This window comes from Pongo abelii, chromosome 9 (assembly GCF_028885655.2).
Source record: "Pongo abelii isolate AG06213 chromosome 9, NHGRI_mPonAbe1-v2.0_pri, whole genome shotgun sequence".
NCBI lineage: Eukaryota > Metazoa > Chordata > Mammalia > Primates > Hominidae > Pongo > Pongo abelii.
The window spans coordinates 72,925,667-72,948,397 of NC_071994.2; the positions used below are offsets into that span (position 1 = coordinate 72,925,667).

Here is a 22,731-nt window from a genome sequence, read left to right on the forward strand (position 1 = left end):
TAAAATTCTAATGTCTGAATATATGCTATATCAATCATAATTAAGGGTAAAGTTATCATAAGCCATGGAGATAACTAAACTTCTTTGTCAGTCATGTTTTTAACTGTAACTACCATGAAAATGTTGTCATTTGCGGACAATTGTTGTCTTGCTTTGTTCCTTCTGAAAAGATGGGCTATAGTCAAGCTATAAGACTTTAACAGGTGTTCTCAAATCAGGTTTTTAATAGCTTTGAAGATTGTAACATTGGAATAGAGAAAGAATGTATGGGACTTATGAAGAACTGAAATGTTCATGAATGTCAAGCAAAACAAGAACTAAATGGACTGCACTCACTCAGAAAGTTAAAGCAAACTTTTTGATTTTTGCTTGGAATATTTCTGGTCTTTTCTTCTGCTCAGTCCTTTCTGCTTGCTCTTTTCTGCTCAGAGAACACTTCCTCTATGGAGGAAGCTATTTCTCTTTCTCTTTTCTTCTACCTATTAAACCTCTGCTCTTAAACTCCTCATGTGTGTCTCTGTTCTATATTTTCCTGGTGCGTGAAAATGAACCCCAGGGTATATACCCCAGACAACCTAGCCACTTCAGTACTGCCATTTCCTGCCAGGTTCTGTCTGATCCAGTCAGATATTCAAGGCTTCTAACTACATCCAATCCAGTTAATTATCAGACCCAGTCTGATCCTTCACCCAGTCCAGTTTCTGTCACAACTTCCGAGCCCAATTCAGATAAAAAATGTGCTCAAACTCATATAACTCAAAACACAAATCCATGGAGCTTTAGAATTGGAGCAAGAACATACCCATGAGCCCCATTTCCCCACTTGCTGTGAGGGAGCAATGGACACAATGGGTCTGACGGGTACTTCACTGGGTCAATCGATGCTCCTGGGGATCACTGAAAGCTCGAATTTTCATCCCACTTCTAACACCATCTGTTAGAAGATAAACTTAAGACAAATTTAGTAGAGTTTAACTGAGGAAAGAATGATTTCTGAATTGTGCAGCCCTCAAAACCAGAACAGGTTCAGAGCAACTCCAGGACTGCAATCTGATCTAATAGTTATGTACAGGAAAAGGAAAGTGACATAGAAAAAAATGGAAGTGAGGTGCAGAAACAGCTAGATTGGTTACAGTTGAGCATTTGTCTTCTCTGAACATGGTAAGAACAGTTGACTGCCTGATATTTGTAGAAAATAACATACATGTGGTGGTCCATTTTCAATTCTAAAGGCCTTAAAATAGGTTTAAGCAGGCTACAAAGAAACCAAGAAGCAGAATGTATGAAGCCATCCCCTCTTCTTGCTTTCCCCTTTCACCCAACAGCTAGGCACCTGTCAGTCAGGCCCCCCCTTAACTCCCCTCTCTCACCTCACCAAAGAATTTGGTTTAGGCTAGTTTACAACCTAGGTAATTATACCCTTTCTTATCAGCTAAGCACAGCCACTAGGGCCATAAGTCAAATGTTTAAAGTCCTGAAGTAGTTGCAGTGCATTGTGGGCTGCAATAAAATGCAGCAGGAAAACCCTAAAGAACACACTTGAAGCCTTAACCCAACTACCAATAGGTGACGTTCGGGAAGATTGTAACCTCACAGTATTCAGCCAGTGAGGAACTGGGGAGGGAAATAAATTGCTTGTTATAACCATCCTAGGTGTCCCTGCGTGCCAGACGCCGATCTTGCAAGACTGCCATTAAAAGTCTTGCTTCTGCTGTTCTCCGGGTCCCTGAGTCTATTCTTTGGGTTTGGATGGGTAAGGGTATTTTTCACAGATTGGCTACAACTTTGCTTGATATAAGAGTAGGTTATAGTCTTTACACATTTCGTTAGGTTACAGTTCACTACTAAAGAGAAACTTTTATATTGAACTTAAGATATGTAAGGAGGCAGCTTTAGGCTAAACTTAATTTAACAAAAGTTAGAAGGTTGAACCCTGAAAGACTTTAATGGAAATTGGATGTTAATGCCTGACCACAGTGCCTTCATAAAAAGCTTTGCTATCACTGCAGAGACAAATGGGCACAGTGAGGTAAGGAGCAGCATTTGTTGTTGTTGTTGATTTTGTTTTTATTTTTCCATAGGTTATTGGGGTACAGGTGGTATTTGGTTACATGAGTAAGTTCTTTGGTGGTGATTTGTGAGATCTTGGTGCACCCATCACCCAAGCAGTATACACTGCACCTTATTTGTAGTCTTTTTATCCCTTGGCCCCCTCCCACAAGTCCCCAAAGTCCATCGTATCATTCTTATGCCTTCGCAACCTCGTAGCTTAGCTCCCATATATCCGTGAGAACGTATGATGTTTGGAGCAGCATTTTTAATGGAAAAAGAAAAAGAATTATAAATAGAACTGAACAGGTAAAAATATTTTCTTGATTTCATGCTATACAAATCACACTGGATCACAACATGCTTATTATCAGATGAGTGATCATCTTATAATAACCTTTGTGGCCAATAAATCTGTTAAAATTTGCAAGTACCTATTGTCTAGTACACATTCAGATCTCATCATATCATTCCCTATCTTAAACGTTCAAATGTCTTTATCCTTTGGATAAAGTCCATACTCATACTGCTTGGCAATGGGAGTAGCCCTGCATGATCTAGTACCTGCTGTCTTCTCCAGGGACTTTCCTGTTGTGCGATGTTCTATTGTGCCTTTGTGTCTTTGCATTTGATGTACATTCTACCAGGAATGCTTTTTTTTTTTTTAAATCAAATCTAACTATGGCTATCTCCCCATGGAATTAGGGCTGCATTAGTACTGTTTACACTGTGTGTCAATTGTGCCCTTCATCTCACATCTTTGCAGATTGCGGAAGGTGGTGTAAGATAGAGTAGCCCACATGCAACTCCAAAGACCATGTGTAGGCAGAGGGAAGCTTCAAAGAACATTTAATACCCATTTCCTTTTGGCTGTCCCTTTCCAGGAAGCCAAGGAGATGGCAGGAAAAACTGAGCCTCAGAAACTGCACCCTGCCCTCTCCTTCTTTTCTCAATACAGAGGGACTGCAAGAGTCTCTGCTCATCTCCAAATGGCTGGGATGGTCCTTGTTCCTGTTTTCGACTGACTACTCAAAAAGACATTTTCCCAGGGATAGGCAGAAAAGTCCTCAAAGCACATTTGGGTGCCAGGGTCTGGTCCTCAACAATTACTTATGGTTGGGCTGACCTCTATGAAGATTCAAAGTGGAAGCAAACACTACTCTTCCCTATCCTATGGCAGCATTTCTATTTTCTGTTGCTGCGAGATCAGATTGTAGGATGAGGTCCAGGCGGTGAGTCCTTTCCTAGCAGGCCTTTTTAATACTCCACTCAGTTTCCACAGCAATTTGTTCTAGTCATTCAGCAGAAATGTATTCAGCAGCTAATACATGTCAGGCACAATCCTAGTGCTGATGACATGGTGATGATCACTACCTGCCATCAAGTTTAAACTGCACAAGCATAGTCATCACAAACTTTGAACCAGTGCCAAATTTCCAGTGTGGGGAGGTGTTTCCAATCCTGTACCACACAGCATCAAGTAGTTTTTCCTTCCTTTATAGTTCCCATGTGTAACTGTGCAAAACACTGTTAGACATGGTAGATACATTAGTAGGTGTGGTAGATACATCATTATTTAGTGGAAACACCAATTTTATGAGATAAGTATTATTAAACCTAATTTAAAGACAGGAAACAGGTCTAAAGGGAGAAATCAGGTAACTTACATACAACCTGAAACATGGCTGGTTATCTCTCCACTACTCAGTGTTGCCCAGTCTATGAACCTATGAATAAGCAAAGGATTGATAAAGACAAATTGGATGAAATTGTTGTAAATAATAGTGTGGTATATTTTAAATGTATACTTACATATATTTATGCATATGCAATATACTATGTGTATATGTACGTATACTTATGCACACATAATATACTGTACCTATATGTGTATATGAGTATATGTGAGTGTGCATATGTATATGTCTTCTCAACAAAAATATTATTACCCATGTTATATGGTGTGATATGATTTGGATTTCTGTCCCCACCCAAATCTCATGTTGAATTGTCATCTCCAATCCAGTGTTGGACTCGGGGCCTGGTGGAAGTTGACTGGATCATGGAGGCAGATTTCCCCATTGATGCTGTTCCCATGATAGTAAGTTCTCACATGAGATCTGGTTGTTTAAAAGTGTGTAACACCTTCCCCCCCACTTCCTCCTGTTTCAGCCATGTAAGATGCCTGCTCCCACTTTGCCTTCCACCATGAGTCAAAGTTTCCTAAGTCTTCCCCAGAAGCTGCCATGCTTCCTGTACAGCCTGAAGAACCATTAGCCAATCAAATTTCTTTTCTTTATAAATTACCCAGTCTCAGGTATTTCTTTATAGCAATGCAAGAACGGATTAATATGCCATGCTAAAGGTTCATAGCTCTGTGGGAAGGGCACTCAGCCACAATATTCAAAAATAAAGTGTTCCCAAACTCAGAGACACTACATCAATAGAGTTGAATTAAAAAAGGATTTTCATACACACCAGGGTTCAGATCGCAGCTTGGGCTCTCAGGTAGATAAATTAGAATCTTCATTTGTATGATGAATATGGCAAATCCTCATAGAGATGTTGTAAAAATTGAAATGCACATACATTTACTAGTATAAAATCAATAATAATAGTGATCTTTTGAGTGCTGTTTATGTATAATTCAAAGTTTACATATTCTATATATTTTTTAAAAATCAAATTATGTTCCTGGATATATGTGATAATTATCCATGTCCAGAGGAGTATTTGTCATCTGGGTCTGTGTTTCATAACCACCCTTTATCCCAAATTACAGTTATAGTGTCAGGGAAGTACCAATTTAAGCTATTTATTAAGCTATTGGCAAAGGCCTCAAAACAAGTAACCCTCGTTACCCAAAAAAAAAAAAAAAAAATAGACCTTCCGGTGTCTAAAAACTCAATAGTATGAAAGAGAGTAAAGTGGATGGAGAAGTTGTTTGAGAATTTACTTAGCAGGTAATCTGAGTTATCATAGGTTGGGTGCCCAGAAACACAACTGAAATATGGATTTTAGTTCAAGTAGTTTATTTGGGAGATGACTGCAAGATGAAATAGTTGGGGAGTAAGGAAGAAGGAAAAGAAAGGAAAGGAAAGGAGAAGGGAGGGGAGGAGAGGGGAGGGGAAGGGGAGAGGATGGGTAGGGGATGGGAAGGGGAGGGGGAGGGGATGGGGAGGGGATGGGGAGGAGAGGGGGAGGGGAGGAGGAGGGGGAAGGGGGGAGGGGAGGGGGGAGGGGAGGGGAGGGGGAGGGGAGGGGAGGGGAGAGGAGGGGAGGGGAAGGGAGGGGAAGGGAGGGGAAGGGAGGGGAAGGGAAAGGAAGGGAAGGGAAGGGAAGGGAAGGGAAGGGAAGGGAAGGGAAGGGAAGGGAAGGGAAGGGAAGGGAAGGGAAGGGAAGGGAAGGGAACAAATAAAGGAAACAGCTTATCCCCATGGGCAACTGGGTCTCAATTCCTTTAAAGATCTCTTGGAGGAAGTAAAACATACCTGAGAGTTGTACTACATGAGGAGTAAGAAAGTGAACATCTTTAAGTAGGTTACCACTATGGGCAACTAGAACTCAGTTACATTAGAGATTTCTAGGAGGGAGTAGAACATACCTCAGTTATACCACCCAAGGAGTAAGGAAGTTGAGTAATGATCCTCCAAATTCCATTTTCACTGGCTAAGAGATGCTCCAGGACTATTAACTCCCTGGCATTCCTGGTTTGTCACACAAGGGAAAACTTTCAGATAAGAGACACAGGCTTGCAGTAAGACATGGCACCAACAACATCTGGTATACCTCTTATTTATGGAGAAATCGAGAATCTTAGATTTATAGATGATCCCCCCATCTATAAACATATCTACGCCCATTCTTGTCTTTTTTTCTGTATATACAGTCGGGTATCTCTCCTGTCCAAGATAACTTCTCCACCTGTTCTCTGAACACCATGCCCTCCCATATCTTCTAGGACCCCATTCCCTGAATATACATCTCATTTGTGTCTTTAGCCCCTTGTTGTTCACTAAATCTGTCCCCTTAGCAAAATCAGAGTACCTGTCTATCTGCTACCTTTATCTCTATGACCTTTTACAACCACTCTGAACCAAATAATACACTTCCATTTTGTCAAGTTATTCTTGTTAAGATGACCAATGGCATGTTGCCTAGTTAGCAGATGAGGGAGAAACTAGACCAGGTTCTGTCACTGGGAAGCAAAGTACCATAGGAGCAACTGAAGGTGCTGAATTGGGGAAGGACTCCCTCTTATTTAGGCACCCAAGCGCAAATGGTTTTGCATGCAAAATAGCAAGATCTTGATTTGTAGAGCCAGGGATTCACCTTACAGGGCAGGAAAGTCTTCTTCCTTAAGTCAAATGGTAAGAGTGGAATAATTCTACCTGGGCTGGAGTGAATTAAATTCAAAGTACAGATCTATAAAGAATATTTTAGGCCTTTGGGTTGTTACGGCCATGAATTAGTAAACTGTATTATATATGTTTCTCTGGATTTTTTAAATTCTGTTTTAAGCTGTATCATAATTGAGAGATGACTAACTTTCAGGAAACTGCATGTCTTATCTATAGTCTTTCCCTGGGAACCAACTACATTTGGCAAATTATCTCAATTCATTTATTGGTTAAACTTTGATCAAAATTGCAGATTTCAGAGCTCTGGAACATGGGTCCAAGCACAGCAAATATCATCATAAGCAGATAAAGAGGAAGTTTCATTTTCAACCGATGTGGGAGGCAGGGGGACAGGAGGTGGGAATAAAATAATCACAAATCCTAAGGCCAATAAATAATGAAAGGAAACCTATAACAAGAATGGCATTGCTTTCTTAATCAGACTGGCATGGAAATAGCAGTGTCAGATGCATCATTTTAGTCATCAGATAAAAGAATGACAGAGTGCCTTGATGAAGAGTTACAGAGGTATCTACAAGATAGTTTTAGCTTTAGAAGTGAAAACAAATTAAGAGTGTACCAGAAATTGAAGGAAAAAAAATTTCCTTAGGAGTTGAGTTGAAAAAGAAAATTAGGTGTCTTCTGCTAGATCAGAAGACATTCTGATCTAGCAAATATGTGGCTATTATAAGTGGTAGAGAAAAATGGAGCTAATGCGTTTACAAAAAAAAAATGAGGGACCTACTTGTACTGACAGGAAAAAAAAAGACGGAAATAGAGTATTAAAGGAAGTTAAAGTCATAGTTTACTACTTAGCGAAAGAGGTAACAACATTTATAGAAATTCTGGAGAAAGTAAAGTCTAAGTGAGGAGAAGCAAAAATCTGGGAAGATGTATATATCCAAGAATGGGTCTCTGGGTCTCTGAAGGCTTGGGCTCTGGAATAAAACAGAAGCTTATGTTCAGGAACCAGATGATCATGATTTTATAGCTCTCATGAATGTGGCCAGCAATAGTAAACCTCCCGTGGACAGCCAGACTCACAGACCTAAGGAAATCCAACGCAGGAAGAAGGCACTTTGGTGAAGAGCTAAAGAGTCCTTGGAAATTTGTGATAGATGCCATGAAATACAAAGAAAAGAGAGGTAATAAGAACTGTGGAAAATGTCGGGACTTAAACTTTTTTTGAAATGTATTTTTGCTCAGTAGAATGCATCTTGTTTGACAGGGTATGAATATATTTGTCCCTCTAAACTTTATATATTGGAACTTAAACCTTAATGTGATAGTATTAAGTAATAGAGCCTTTAGGAAGTGATTAAGCCAGGAGGGCTCTGCCCTCATGAATGCGATTAGCAAGCTTATAAAAGGGCTGGAAGGGATGCATTAAGCTCTCTTGCCCTTCTGCAGTTTCTGCCATGTGAAGACACAGCATTCATCCTCTCTGTAGGGCACAGAGTTTAAGGTCCCATCTTGGAAGCAGGTACCAGGCCCTCACCAGACACCTAACCTGCTAGTGACTTGGTCTTAGGCTTCCCAGTCTCCAGAACTGTGAGAAATACATTTCTATTCTTTATCAATTACTCAGTCTCAGGTATTTTGTTATAACAGCATAAATTGACTAAGACACTGCCCAAAAGAATGTAGCTGTTTCTCCCTAAAGAATACTCTCAATGCTGCACTGGGGTGCTTGGAACAAAATGGACAAAGAGGAGATGGAAAAGGAAGAGTGGAGGTTTTGTAATATGCATAATACTTAAGGGAAGAATGGCATATTGCAAATTTTAATTTGAGAAAACGGAAGTGTTTCATACACCATTTCCTTCAAATAAAAAATTATTTAAATAGGTGGATTTTTTCTCACATTGTAAGGAAATCGTAGTTTCACTCTTAACTTCTTAATTGGAAATACTCCTGAGTTAATTTCTGGGCTCTAGACACCAAACGATAGACACCAACTGACAAATAAAACAGTTCTGAAAACCTGAAACCATCAATCCTGTTTTTTTCCCTTGTGTTTCCTTTCTGGTCTCTCCCCAGAGAGCATTATAATTCTCTTTAAGGACTGTGGCCAGTGATGGCAATGTGGATCTAAACTTCTCTTTGACTAGGGAATGAGCTATTATACTACGTGGTAGCCACGTTTTGTTCTGAGGACTTACTTGTGTTTTCCAAGTTTTTGTGAATGTAGAGCTTGTGCTTGTGGTGGGTATTTGTCATTCACTGTAGCTGGCACTTGAATGATCTTCCTATGTTTGACCAATTTTCCTTTTCTTGGGGTGTCTACTTCTCCCCCAAGAAAAGCCATAGAGAAATCACCTTCCTACCTAATTAATCAGCTTTCATACCATGACAAAAACTCCAAAATCTCAGGGGCATACAACAAATGTTTTCACTCACACGTCATGTCCTTGGCTGCAGATAGGTTGCTAGGATCCCAGTCCACATGTCTTTGCATCCAGGACTCAAGCTGAAGCAAGAGGCCCTCTTTGTGATATGCCTTTATTGTGACAATGAGAAAACAACAAAAGGTGGTACAAACATGCAATGTCTCTTAGAGCTTCTGTATGAAACTGAAACACTTCCCTCCATTCCTATTTCGACGACCCAAAATGGTCATATAGCCAAGTCTCATAATGTCCTAGAAAGCATTCTCCAGCTATCGGGAAGCACTGTGAGTCATGAGGCAATGGATGAGATTGTATGTCCCCCTCACAAAAAGGGAGAAAATAGATGGGAATAATCACCCACCATGGGAGAAGACATTTTGTCTAAGTGCTGTCAATCATGCACACCTCCAGGAAGCCAATTCAGAAGCTAGGAAAATAAAAGCAAAGATGCCACATTAAATCATTCTGGTAAAGAGTGCTGACAGAAGAGTAAATCTTCCAGAGATATCAGAGGCAGAGATTCTAGTGTTAGTCTCTGCACCCAGGTTTAGGAGTGAGATCCTAGTTGACTATGCTCAATGGAGCCAGTAGTGATAGCTCCATCAGAGTGGACCTATGGGGTAATTTGATGATGTTCCTGCATACATCATCAATGGACTATCAAATGTTCTTTAATAAGTCCTTTTTATGCTTAAAATAGGTTTCTGGCATTTTCAACTCTTGTTTTTAGTAGGCATTTTGATTGACTGGCTCTTCTCTCGGTTGTCTGCTATTCACGTGGCAATGAGTTAGGCCAAATCCCTACAAACACATTTTATACTCTGATAAGAAGACTATATAATTTAGTATTTTCCACTAGAGAGAATATGCCTTCTTTTCCAGTACCTTCTGAACAATTATATAATGCAATTCTATAGTTGGCCACAAAATAGTTTCCCAAATGATAAGTTATAATGGCATTTTTTAAACTCTTATTGCATTGTGGTTATAAAATGCTAACAAACCTAAATAAATTTTATATATATATATAGAATTTCAATTAAATTAAGTAATTTCAAGAGAAAACCAAATTTAAAACTGTGCTTAACAATTTATTTAATAACAAATGATAATGAAAGCACCAAGATGATTTATGGTATATAGCCTGACTTATATTTAGGGAGAACTTTACACTCCTCAGTCAATGCAAGAAGCAAGAAAAATAAGACAATAAATATAAGTAAAATAAATCAAGAAAAAATAATAAAGATAAAATCAGAAAAAAATTGAAATAACGAATTAACAGGTTCTTTGAAAGAAACAATCAACTAGACAGATCTTTGGAAAGAAAGCTATGTCGCTCAGAAAAAGAAAACATAAAGTAGTGGTAAATATATAATATCAGGGACTAGAATCAAGAAAAAAACTCAAAGTAACGACAAATAAAAATAAAAATAATTATTTGTGTAATTGTTGATAACCATGGAGACACTGGTACTATGAGAATAGTAACTTACTGAAACAGATTCGACATTTAAAGAACTTGAATTAGACATCAAATACAAGGACATATAAAGCTACTTCTTCTTGTTTTAATCTAATGCAACTCTGATATCAAAACCAATAACAGTATTTGGCTTGTTCTGCTTCCCACTGTACAAAGGTCTTACTGTTAGTTGCGTATAACTATTAACAATTGCTATTGTAATATACATCTATATTCTGATATATACCTTTTTATTTAGTTATTTATGTCTCTCTGTCTCATACACACACACACACACACACACACACACATATACGCTGCCATTTTCCTGTCCATGGCATCTCACACTGAAACTGCCCCACCACATCCTTGCTAGATCTTCCTATTACTGTTCCTTTCGTCTGCTTCTGAAATTGTTCTCTCTTTTCTACTTCCTGCTTCTCAATTTTTTGGAACACTTAAACCCTAATATACAATCTAGGTGACAGCCTCAACCCAGAAGCACTTTCAGAAAGGCTCTCCACCACCTCTAGACAGAATTATATGTTTTAATTTCTAGACTCACTTCCCCTTCCATCCCTGACCTCCTTCCTCTGCCAAAGTGAAAGTGGTAACAAAGTCCTGCAGATTTGCCCCTCTAGGCAGGAATTTCCTCTCTCTTAGCCAAGGCTAGCACTGAGTAGATAGGGAAGGGAGGCCCTAACTTCTCCTACTTGGACTCCTGGGAGATGTCAGTTTTGCCTTCTGGAAACTGAAAACAAACTGGAATAGAGGAAACAGGAGGTATTAACTCCATCATAAGAGGTCCAGTAGGAGACTTTCAAGGTGGAGCAGGGTATCTACTCATGGTCTAGGCTGTACTCCCACCCTCCTCCTTCCACCCCTAGCAGGTTCTCCTGCTGACTGACATGCCACTAACACAGAGAGCTATTTCTTCCCCCTTTAAAGCCTTCAAGCCTAAGATTATAATCTCATCAAGCCTAAGATTATACAAAACTAATTGAGGGTGTGGCTCATTCTTCCTCAGAAAGAGTAAGAGAAGAAAATAAATTAGGGGTCTCTAAGCAAGCATGTTGTATGACATGCAATATGGTCAGTCTCTGGTCTCTTTCCAGAAAATCAGGCCTCAGATTCGTACTAACCCCCTAACTCTTCCTTAGTCCTACTTCTTCAGTGCCCCAAAAGTTCTCAGTTTTAGCTCCTCCTTTGATGCTACTCCTCCCCTAGAGCACAGATGGACACCATCCTACAGTTAGCCACTCATCTTGTTGTCCTGGTCTATCTTGGATTCAGGGCAGAGGGTTGGGGTCTGCAGCTACAGCTGTGGAATTTGTTCACGACAGAGCCTCACCTGGACACACCTGTCTCACAGCAAACAAATAAACAAACAAAACATTCTGAAGACATCTGTAAAGGAAAGCTTCTATGCCTTGGAAGTAAACTGATCTGTCTTCAAAAGCCCTCTCTCCAGCCTTCCCCACATGAACACAAGCCCCCACCCCCAGGTACCCTGATTGCCAGGGTTCTTGACAGTAGGTCATAGTTACAAATTGCACCTTACACATGAAAATGATCTCCCCATTAACTGTTTTAACTTCACAGAGATTCCAGAGCGGTACAACCAACTTGACCTTCAGCTCCTTAAAGGCAGAGACTATATGTCCCATAGTTGTAATCCCAGCACCCAGTAAAATATTGTCAAGAAAATTGATGTTAAATAAATGTTTAAAATGGCTTATTTCAATTAATCCATTCATTATTCTATTAGAGCAGCCATTTCTCCAAAACTGGGTGAGACAGAGGGTACAGCTCAGACCTAAGATACTTTTGTTTTTTCTCATAGCCCTATTTGTTGCAGGAAATTTCTGGGCCTCACCATTCAGAATTTTAACCATGGCCTGGGCTCAGACACTGGCATGAGCATTCTGGAGTATCTGTCCTAACAATTAAGATATTATATAATTTGGAACCGAGCTTCAATTGGAAGATTTCCAGATTATTTTCTATGTAGATAGGAGATGCCTTCACTTGCTTATTAAAACCTAAGTGTCAAGAGAAGGACAAGGCTCTGGGAGTAAAAAGAAAAACCCATATCACTGTCTTAAGTAACAGTTTTTGTGTGTGCGTGCATGTGTCTATGTGTTTGGGTGAGGAAGGGATACCAGTTGTTTAATTTTTTTTTCCTTTTTTAATGACAATTTTTGACCAGGGGTTCCATTTCTCCATCAACTCCTGGTCTCCGTTGTCTGTTTTTCACTTTAAAAGTGGATTGTGGCAATAGTGATGACAAGCTGGTTGCTGAAGTATTGAAGGATAAGAGTATGCCAGGAAAAAAGAGAGGGTTTTGTTTTGTTTTGTTTTGTTTTAGAACCCGGTACTTAAAGCCTGGAACCATGAGAGGTCGCGAATCTTGCCAGGAACAGCAGAGTCCACACCATATGTGCACCCAACCCTGTGTTAAGATAGGTCACAGAACCAGACTTGGCCAATCTCAGGCTTCTGAGTTTAACAAGACAAACTGGCAAATGAATAGCCACCTGAGCCTCTCTTAATGCAGTGCCTGAGCGGCATCATTTGGGAGCCTCAATCCTTTGACCTATCCTAGAACTAACTCCTGGAACCCTCTACAGTTTAGGGAATCTGAGTGGGTGAAGGGACCAGAAAACCCAGGAAGTAGAGAAAAAACATTGACATGCCTAAAAGCGCCGAAACCCCCGTCTCATCACCAATTGGCTAGGGTTACCCCGGTCCCTGCCTGTGATTGGCTGCCCCCACAAACACACCGCCCCCTGGGCGAAGCCAACCTGGGCCTAGCCGGCCGCTCATTGGCTGCCGTCTTGCGAGCGGGGCCTAGAGCCGGGTGTAGTATTCTGGGAGCTGCGGGCTACGGGGCCTGCGCTGCCGGGCTTTGGGCTCTGGGCCTCTGCCGCTCTCTGGCCGTAAGTGCTGAGCTGCCGGGAACGGCAGCTTCTGACGCTGGGCCGTTGGACGCTGCGGAACCAGGCTTCTTCACTTTGAGTTTCCGCCGCGAAGCGCCAGTCCGGGCCGAGGAGGGAGGTGGGTAGATAACTCTGCCTTTTCTGAAGTCAGATCCTGCACGCTCACTTTACCCCCACCCGCCCGCTGCCCTGGGGACCTGCCCAACGCCCTGTGGCCAGGCCAGGAGCTTACTGTCCCCCAGCTGCTCCCTGACTCCGGAGGTTACCGCCCGCCCCTCGACTCCCTTCCCGCTGGAGTCCTAACTGGAAGTCTTCCAGGCCCCGCCCGCTTCTCAAATGCCCTTCTCAGACTCTCGCTGTACCCTACGGAAGGCACAGTCAAAGCAACCGAACGTTTAATTATTTGAATTTTCTCAAAGTGATTCATGTATAATAAAAAGTCAAACATTAAAGCAGGTCTTATTTTGAAGAGCAGTAACTACCCATCCCCAGATCTTTGCAGAGGCTGCCACTTTTAGTTTTTCCCCATTTAGATGTTTTTATCACCCTAAATCAAAATAATATGCGTTCCACTGTATTTCAGGATTTATCATTTTGATATTTCTTTGCCTTACTTTCTTACTGCCACAATCTTGTCAATTTTCCATCGCTATTTTAGGTCTTCCATTTTTAGCTTTAAATAATAGGTATCAACTTCCCATTTATTGTTTTATTGACTTTGGATGGTGTCTCTTAATGTCTGTACTGACTTAGCTAAGGATATTAACACATCCTCCACTTTCAATCTGCTATCGGTTGGAATTCAACATTTACATTTAGTTCTCACGTATTCAACAAGTATTTGAGGCACTGTTCTTGGCACTGGGGAAATAGAAATGAACAAAACAGACAGTGACCCTATCCACATGAAAAAGTTCTAGTATGGGAAGTAAGACAATGGACAAATACATGGCAAATGACGTCAAAAGCAGGATCATGTAGAAGTCATTTTCAGTTGGGAGAATAGCAGGAACCCAAGTCAGGTAGATTGAATGGACGAGGGGTTTGCGGGAGTGTGTGGAAGTTTATTCCTTTGCCCAGCTGGGCACAGATGCTGTTTCAAGGAGAGATCTTGTTAACCGGGAGCCAGGATAGATTATTTAGTAAGTTAGTGATTTACCAAAATGGGGTTTTAGGATACTGGATCCCACAGTTTGGTAGTGATAGTGGGAGGAAGAAAAGCAGGAGGCAGGGAGTCTAGTGAGAAGGCATGCCCTGACAATGGCATATCACAGAGTCCTGCAAGATTTACTGCCCTGCTTCCTGCTTCCTGCTACTGGACTGCGCTAAACCACAGTGATTTTTCTCTCTCCTCTTAAATTTGTATTATACCTTAAAGCTAAAGAGGTTAAGAAATTTGCCCAAGATAGATGGCAGAGCCCCAAGCCAAACATCTGTAAAATGAGAACAATAATGGCCTCTGCCTATGGTTGTGAAATAAACCAACTTAATTCATGTAAAGTGCTCAGAACAGTGCCTGGCACATCATATAAGTGCTCAAAGAGTGCTTGTTTTTATTAATGTATGCTCTCAATTTACCTCACAAATGCTAAAAGGATTTTGGGTTTAGGAACTATTTCCTACGTCTAGCTGGTTAATTCATTCAACAAATATTTACTCAGCAATATCTGCATTGCAGGTGCTGTTTAGGTGCTGAGAATCAACATGGCCCTTCCTTGTATAGACTCTAGCTGGTAACACAGACTAGCAAAGTGAATGAATAAATATTGCCAACTGAGCCAAGAGCCTGCCATTGACCAAGTTCCATGCCTATATGTGGCCCTGGCAAAAATCTCAGATTTCTTGCTGGAGTAGTGATTTCATCAACATGGGTGTGATGATCATCAAATGATCTTTGTTTTAATCTCCAAGGGATGTTATTTCATCTCTGCTTCTAACATATCACTAAAAGCTCAGAAGAACACCTTGACATCTTGGTGAATAATAAGTACGTTAGTGCTGGAGCAGTGGGCAGGAGTTTAAAAGGCACAGGAAAAGAACTGCTGTTTCCTTTACAGTTTTTACATTTTAGTATGCAACACAAGAAAACAAATTGAGCTTGTAGGCAATGGGCTTCTGGCATACTACCTTTTGACACTTTGAATTACATAAATGTAAATATAAACATACCAGAGAGTGAGGCTGGAGGTATTTATGGCCTTACTTCAGATACTGAAATACCACATTTTACGTGAACTTACCCAAGTTTAAGAGAAATAGTGCTGATTTGTAGAGCATGATTGGAGTGGTAATAGTCAAGTAGAGCAAACCCAGAGGAAAATCAGAGTTGACCAAGTGAATGAAAACCGAGGACTCCCAATATTCACTCACTGAGGGATCCCCATTATCCCCTTCATGGTATGAGTAATGTGACCCGTTCAGACCATGCACCCTTCGTTTGGAAAGGCCAATACTTATTAAAGAAGGTCAGTAAAGGGTCAAAAGGAAGGTGGTTTTCCCCCAGAAATTAATTATTCCTGTTACTGATCTCTCTATTCCTCTGTTACCTTTTTCTCTTATTTGTCTTTCTTTTCTTCTTCTCAGCCTTTACTACTTCTCCCTGGTTTCATTCATGTTCTGAGGAGGGTGTGAGAAGGAACCATGGATCCCACAGCCTTGGTGGAAGCCATTGTGGAAGAAGTGGCCTGTCCCATCTGTATGACCTTCCTGAGGGAGCCCATGAGCATTGACTGTGGCCACAGCTTCTGCCACAGCTGTCTCTCTGGACTCTGGGAGATCCCAGGAGAATCCCAGAACTGGGGTTACACCTGTCCCCTCTGTCGAGCTCCTGTCCAGCCAAGGAACCTGCGGCCTAATTGGCAGCTGGCCAATGTTGTAGAAAAAGTCCGTCTGCTAAGGCCACATCCAGGAATGGGGCTGAAGGGTGACCTGTGTGAGCGCCATGGGGAAAAGCTGAAGATGTTCTGCAAAGAGGATGTCCTGATAATGTGTGAGGCCTGCAGCCAGTCCCCAGAGCATGAGGCCCACAGTGTTGTGCCAATGGAGGATGTTGCCTGGGAGTACAAGGTGAGAGATGGAAGCTGGCAACTCCAGTCTGACCCTCGCCCCAAGTTGGCTGTTTCTAGATCAAGGGCTTGACCACCAGCACCACAGACTGAGAGCTAACTCCTTTGGTTCCTGACACCCACAGATCCCTGGAATCTGATACAGAGAGCTATACCTTTCCTTGTATTCATGGCCTTCCTTGACTTCCTGCTCTCCCACTTCCTCTACACCCCATCCCAGATCCTAACAGGGCTCAATTCCTAACCCAAGGCTGATTTCAGTACTGGGAATGTGAAGGAAAACAGTTTGGATTTTAACTGAGATTCTGGATGCCTTGGATGAGTTTAGGCATGAGGCTCTTATATAGATGGTCAAGGCTACACCTGACCTGCAAACTCCTCCTAGTAGTGCTGCAAGTAGTCATTTGGCATTGAATGGATCACTTCACTCCTTCATTTTATAGACAAAAGTGAGGCTTAGAAAGTTGAAAACATGGTAATTTATTTTAGAGGTGGAAAAAACTATGGGTGAGTCACAAGATTGAGAGAGGTCATCTACTATAATCTTCTCAGGTCCTTTCTGACTTCAGGTCCAATTAGTGAAAGGAAGATCAGAGGCTGTGACTCAAGTCTTCTTGCTCTTTCTCCTCTCCCAAGTTTGTTTGTTTGACAAGTCATCTCTGACAAACCTGGGACTCCTTTTTTGTAGCTAACCTCATCAGCTTCCAGCTTCTGGGCTTCTCTTTACTCTTTCATCAGATGCCCATAATGACATCTTTATCAGAACCATTATCTCAGTGATTCTGTGATCCAGTGATCCAGCATTGGTCTCAATTCTCTTTTTTGGAGTTGGAAGGTGACAGTGTAAGACAAATCCCCTGAATTAGCTTTTTTCCTATATGGGAGGGATTTCTAAAATATGAAAAGTATTTACTAACTCATTCTGTTTTTGAGAATATTAGAAAAGGGAGATAGTATAACATAGGGGTAAAGGGCTGGATTAAATCCCAGCCCAACCATTTATTACCTGAATGACTTTGGATAGGTCACCCTCTAAGCCTCAGTTTTCTTGTCTATAAAATAAGGTTAATACCAGCCTCAGGGGATTGTTTAAGTATCACATGCATATTTAGAGCTTAAAATATACCTGACACTTGATAAATTTTAACAAAATAGTTGCTATTTTGTTAAAATAGCAGAATTAAATGGTGTATCTGCACAGTTTATGCTCTTCAGTAGAAATCCCTTGCATTACTATTCTAGGAAAGTGCTTCTTACCCTTAATAAGCATATGAACCACCTGGGAGATCTAGCTAAAATTGAGATTCTCATTTGGCAGGTCTAAGGTAAGGCCAAGATTCTGCATTTCTAACAAGCTCCTAGGTGATGTGGTTGCTACTGATCCACTTGAACCACATTTGAAGTAACAAGATTCTGGCAGACAGTAAGATAAAAATAAATAAGGTAAGGATAAAAATTGGCATGGAAAGGAGAGGTTGGAAATGGACCTTTTCTTCCAGTTTACAGACATTTAGAGACTGTGGGAGTTGAAATGATTCTCAGCCCAGAGAGCTACCTCGGATGTCATCTGGGCAGAGTCTGCTGCTTCTGTGGAATTCCCTTTCCCCACAGCCTTCACTGTGGCCAGTTGCCTGAAGGACTGGTTCTCCCATAGCCTCCCAATGCTAGGAAGCCTAGGCTGCCGGAGGTGGCCTCATGAGGGTTTTGTCTCTTGCAGTGGGAACTTCATGAGGCCCTCGAACATCTGAAGAAAGAGCAAGAAGAGGCCTGGAAGCTTGAAGTTGGTGAAAGGAAACGAACTGCCACCTGGAAGGCAGGTTGCCTCGGGGGGAAAGGAGTTCGTGTCAGTCGTCCTGTGTGGTCCTGGAGCTGGCCTAGGGTAGCATACTCATCTCTGTGAGGCAGAATGTGAGGCTTGAAATCACAGAGCCTGGGATTCTAATCCCTGCTTTCTCTGTCCCAGGCCTTAGGTAGGCCACGTCACCTCTTAATTCCAGTTTCTCCATGGTGATGTAGGGATAACCTCTGGTCTTGTATCCTCATATATGAGAAAGGAAAAGCACGTGCTCACATGTGTCAGCTCACAGTGGCGTGGCTTATATCATGCTTAGTAAAGCAGAGTTTCTCTTTCACTTTCCCAAGTTAGAGCATATTTGCTAAGAGTCTGGTTATTAAAATATTGGAAAATCACCTCTGAAATAAATTTGAGGCCAGTAAGTATCAAACTACTAGAACTTTTGATCAATAGAAAGTAACACTGAACCAATCTAAAACAGCACATTGAACAGATATAATATCAACATGAAAATGAACCACCTAACAGTGTAGTTAAGTTACACTGCCTTAGAGACTTAAATGTAACACATCTTGTCATTATTCTGAAAATGGAAAATAGTCTAGAGCATGTAGTATTAATATCCTGGACCCTACTGGAGTCAATAAGAGTGACAATAGAGACCTAGAAGCATGTGGTGGAGCTGGGGAACAGGAAGCTAGGAAAAATAGTATCCTTTATCTTTGCCCCTGCATAGCCTGTCACGTGGTTGGTACCATTGCAGAGTATGTGTGTATGCATATGTCAGTATGCTCGATACTGGGTGACTGAAAGTATCAGTGCTGATTTCCATCATGGCTCCGCAGATACAGGTGGAAACCCGAAAACAAAGTATTGTATGGGAGTTTGAAAAATACCAGCGATTACTAGAGAAAAAGCAGCCACCACATCGGCAGCTGGGGGCAGAGGTAGCAGCAGCTCTGGCCAGCCTACAGCGGGAGGCAGCAGAGACCATGCAGAAACTGGAGTTGAACCATAGTGAGCTCATCCAGCAGAGCCAGGTCCTGTGGAGGATGATTGCAGAATTGAAAGAGAGGTCGCAGAGGCCTGTCCGCTGGATGTTGCAGGTGAGTAGTAGGTTTTCCTGGTGACCCTGAGTGATAGCTGAAGATAGACGCAGACTCCAGGAGAGAGCATCAGTTACCCTTCAGTAGGGACTGCCAGCCCTCTGCCAGCTGATCATGGATCCTGTGTTTCCCCAGCTAATACCTGCTGTTTCCCTATCCCTGGCTGGTGGACGACCTGGTCTGTTGTAGTGTCATAGGTGGGGCAGTGCTCAGGCAGCTCTGGCATCATTCCAGGCCCTCTCCTCTAGCCCGAGAGTCTTGAGATGGAGCCTGAAGTTGGCCAGTTGAGCCAAAGCTCAGCCTGCTCTTCCATCCTTCCGTAGGCTTCTCCTTACCTCTGCATGGCATCTCTCCATTCTTGGTATCTGTCTCCCTTCCCCTAGAGAAACTCCCTGCCAGTTCGATGTCTGTTCCCTACGAGGAATAGCACATACTCAGGTGTTTCATTTTTTTTTCTCCTTCCAGGATATTCAGGAAGTGTTAAACAGGTATGTTCTCACCCTTGGAGCCTCTAAGCAGCCCTGTAGGGGATAGTGAGGCCTAACTAGAGCCAGAAGTAGGGACGGAGCACAGACTCGGTGCACATAGAAAAGCAGGTGCTGGTCCACAGTCTCGTCCCACTTACATGGTAATGGCTAAGGAATCTTTGTTGATCTTTCCTTTTTCTTCTTTGTACTTGATCAAATGTATATCAAGTGAAGCTATAAAATATGTGGTTTCAAGTAGATTGCTCAAAGAGGAAAAAAGACTGCCCGTGACTCCTTCATGTCTGGCAGAAAATGTGTGCACTTCTTCCTCTTCCCAGAATCAAATATACATCCAGCCCTTCCCATAGCATGGGCATGCGGGTGTTCTCACCTCTGCACACAAACAGCTTGAGGCTCAGCCAAATAACCATAACCATCATGTCTCTGCTTTGCTGGGGTGGGGCACTTCACCATGTCCCTGGCCAAGCCCCTCTTCCCTGTACTAAGATAAGGCCCATGTGACAAAGCTGGGACTCCTGGCACTGAGGTTCACCCTCCTCTACCAGGAGCAAATCTTGGAGCTTGCAGCAGCCAGAACCAATCTCCTTAGAGTTGAAGACAGATTGCCGTGTGCTGGGGCTAAGAGAGATCCTGAAGACCTATGCAGGTAATGGACCCTGGGGGAGACTGTAGTGGACAGTGGGAGGGACCCCTCCCAGAGAAAGAAAATGGTTCAGTGCCCTCTGGGTGCTCCATCCAGCCTCACCCACTCATCATTGAGAAATCTGTGGCTGAATTTATCAGAGAGCCCTCACCCATGCCCCCGGCCCTATATCACTGTTACCAACCAGGACCTTTTTTTCTAGCTGATGTGCGCTTGGATCCAGATACTGCTTACTCCCGTCTCATCGTGTCTGAGGACAGAAAACGTGTGCACTATGGAGACACCAACCAGAAACTGCCAGACAATCCTGAGAGATTTTACCGCTATAATATCGTCCTGGGAAGCCAGTGCATCTCCTCAGGCCGGCACTACTGGGAGGTGGAGGTGGGAGACAGGTCTGAGTGGGGCCTAGGAGTATGTAAGCAAAATGTAGACCGGAAGGAGGTGGTCTACTTATCCCCCCACTATGGATTCTGGGTGATAAGGCTGAGGAAGGGAAATGAGTACCGAGCAGGCACCGATGAGTACCCCCTCCTGTCCTTGCCAGTCCCTCCTCGCCGGGTGGGAATCTTCGTGGATTATGAGGCCCATGACATTTCTTTCTACAATGTGACTGACTGTGGCTCCCACATCTTCACTTTCCCCCACTATCCCTTCCCTGGGCGCCTCCTGCCCTATTTTAGTCCTTGCTACAGCATTGGAACCAACAACACTGCTCCTCTGGCCATCTGCTCCCTGGATGGGGAGGACTAAGAAAGCTACCGTCCTAACCAGAGAGGCCTTGGAATTGGGCCTGGCCCCCACGGGGCTTGGAGGACCCAGCCACTGACAGGTATCCCCTGAAACTGAGCTGAGCCCAGTATCCAAGGATTCCTCTGTCTGATCCTTTGCTCTTTGCTACCAGGCTGAAGTCTGTCATGAAACCACTTATTTTAAAAAGCAGAGGCCCAGTCAAATGAGCATTGCATCCCATGAGGAAGCGTGACAGGGCTGATGTTGAGGATCAGAGCAGTTCTATGGTGACTCGTTGGGGTAAGGATCAGGACTTTGTCCATGTAGTAGCCAACTCCCCTCTTCCCTGATTCCTGTCCGGTGTCACAGTTAAGTCAGTGAGGATGATGAAGTAGATACAATCTTCAGGACACCATTAGATAGGCTTTCCCAAAAGGCCAAAAAAAATGCTGCCCATACCCAGAGCTGGTTGTTGTGCTGAGGCCAGTCAGGATGCTTCCCCTGAGGTTTGCTACAACTAAGCAACCTTTATGTGGCCCTCACTCTCTGACCTCCTGGCAAGAGAAATTCAGTGCAGCAGGGGGACACAGACCTGCCCAAGCCACCCCACTGCCGTTCCCTCTCTAAGCACAAGCTGGGCAAATCACTGTCCCTTGGACTCCCAGGAGACCAGTGTCCTAGTCCTGCCTTTTTTCTCTAAGTGGCAGGATCAGAAAACCTGTGAGCCTTAGTTTGTATTTTCACTTTATGAATGAGGAAACTGAAATGGCCTTAATGGAGCAAGTTATTTCTTTTTTTTTTGAGATGGAGTCTTGCTCTGTTGCCCAGGCTGGAGTGCAGTGGCACGATCTCGGCTCACTGCAGGCTCTGCCTCCTGGGTTCATGCCATTCTCCTGCCTCAGCCTCCCGAGTAGCTGGGACTACAGGCACCCACCACCATGCCTGGCTCATTTTTTTGTATGTTTAGTAGAGACGGGGTTTCACCATGTTAGCTAGGATGGTCTCGATCTCCTGACCTCATGATCCACCCTCCTCAGCCTCCCACAGTGCTGGGATTAGAGGCATGAGCCACTGCGCCCGGCCCCTGGAGCAAGTTGTTTCTTACAAAGCTGCTGAAGATAAGATTATGAAAATTATAAAGCATTTTTCACACTCAAATGAAACAAGGTTGACAAACTCACTTCACAGGTCACATGCCTATACATCATTTATTATATTTGGGTCTGAAACTTCTCACATGTTTGGGAGGTTTTATGTGTCCTCATTGGGAAAATGGGTGTAATTCAGCATAAAACCTCATATTATTGTCCTGCCTCCTGGAGCTGTTGTATAGATCCCAGATCCATCCCGTGCATTTGTTCCTGTCTGAGGCATAGAGGCAGGCAAGCCATGGATTTTGCACATGGTGACCTTCCCACCGTGCCATGATACAGTCCACATCTTATAGCAGTGCCTTTGTCTCAGGGCCTCTGCTGACAATCTAGACCTTTTGGGCAGAAAGGAGCTTCAAATGGCTGTGATAAGGAATATTAAAAATTGTGTTTCTACTTTAATTGTATTGGCTGTTCATGTATGTAGGAGTTAAAATAGGCCAAACTGGAGAAATAAACACATTCTGCCCACCATGCTTCCAGGCTGCTTCTTGAGAATTAGCAGTAG

At 42.7% G+C, this 22,731-nt stretch overlaps 1 protein-coding gene across 1 annotated transcript; it reads left to right on the forward strand.

Moving 5' to 3' along the window:
• The first annotated feature begins 13,128 nt into the window (after positions 1-13,128).
• TRIM68 (tripartite motif containing 68) lies at positions 13,129-22,697 on the forward strand. The gene is made up of 7 exons (XM_024255917.3): positions 13,129-13,361; positions 15,827-16,309; positions 18,026-18,121; positions 18,949-19,209; positions 19,675-19,697; positions 20,243-20,343; positions 20,543-22,697. Exons 2-7 carry the CDS (start codon positions 15,884-15,886, stop codon positions 21,091-21,093), a joined length of 1,458 nt encoding a protein of 485 aa, XP_024111685.1. The 5' UTR covers positions 13,129-13,361; positions 15,827-15,883; the 3' UTR covers positions 21,094-22,697.
• The last annotated feature ends 34 nt before the right edge of the window (positions 22,698-22,731 follow it).

Coding starts and splice junctions, on each gene's coding strand:
- TRIM68 (XM_024255917.3), top strand. CDS start 15,884: ATGGATCCCACAGCCTTGGTGGAAGCCATTGTGGAAGAAGTGGCCTGT. Junction 16,310..18,025: donor ATGTTGCCTGGGAGTACAAG/GTGAGAGATGGA, acceptor TGTCTCTTGCAG/TGGGAACTTCATGAGGCCCT. Junction 19,210..19,674: donor CTGTCCGCTGGATGTTGCAG/GTGAGTAGTAGG, acceptor TTCTCCTTCCAG/GATATTCAGGAAGTGTTAAA.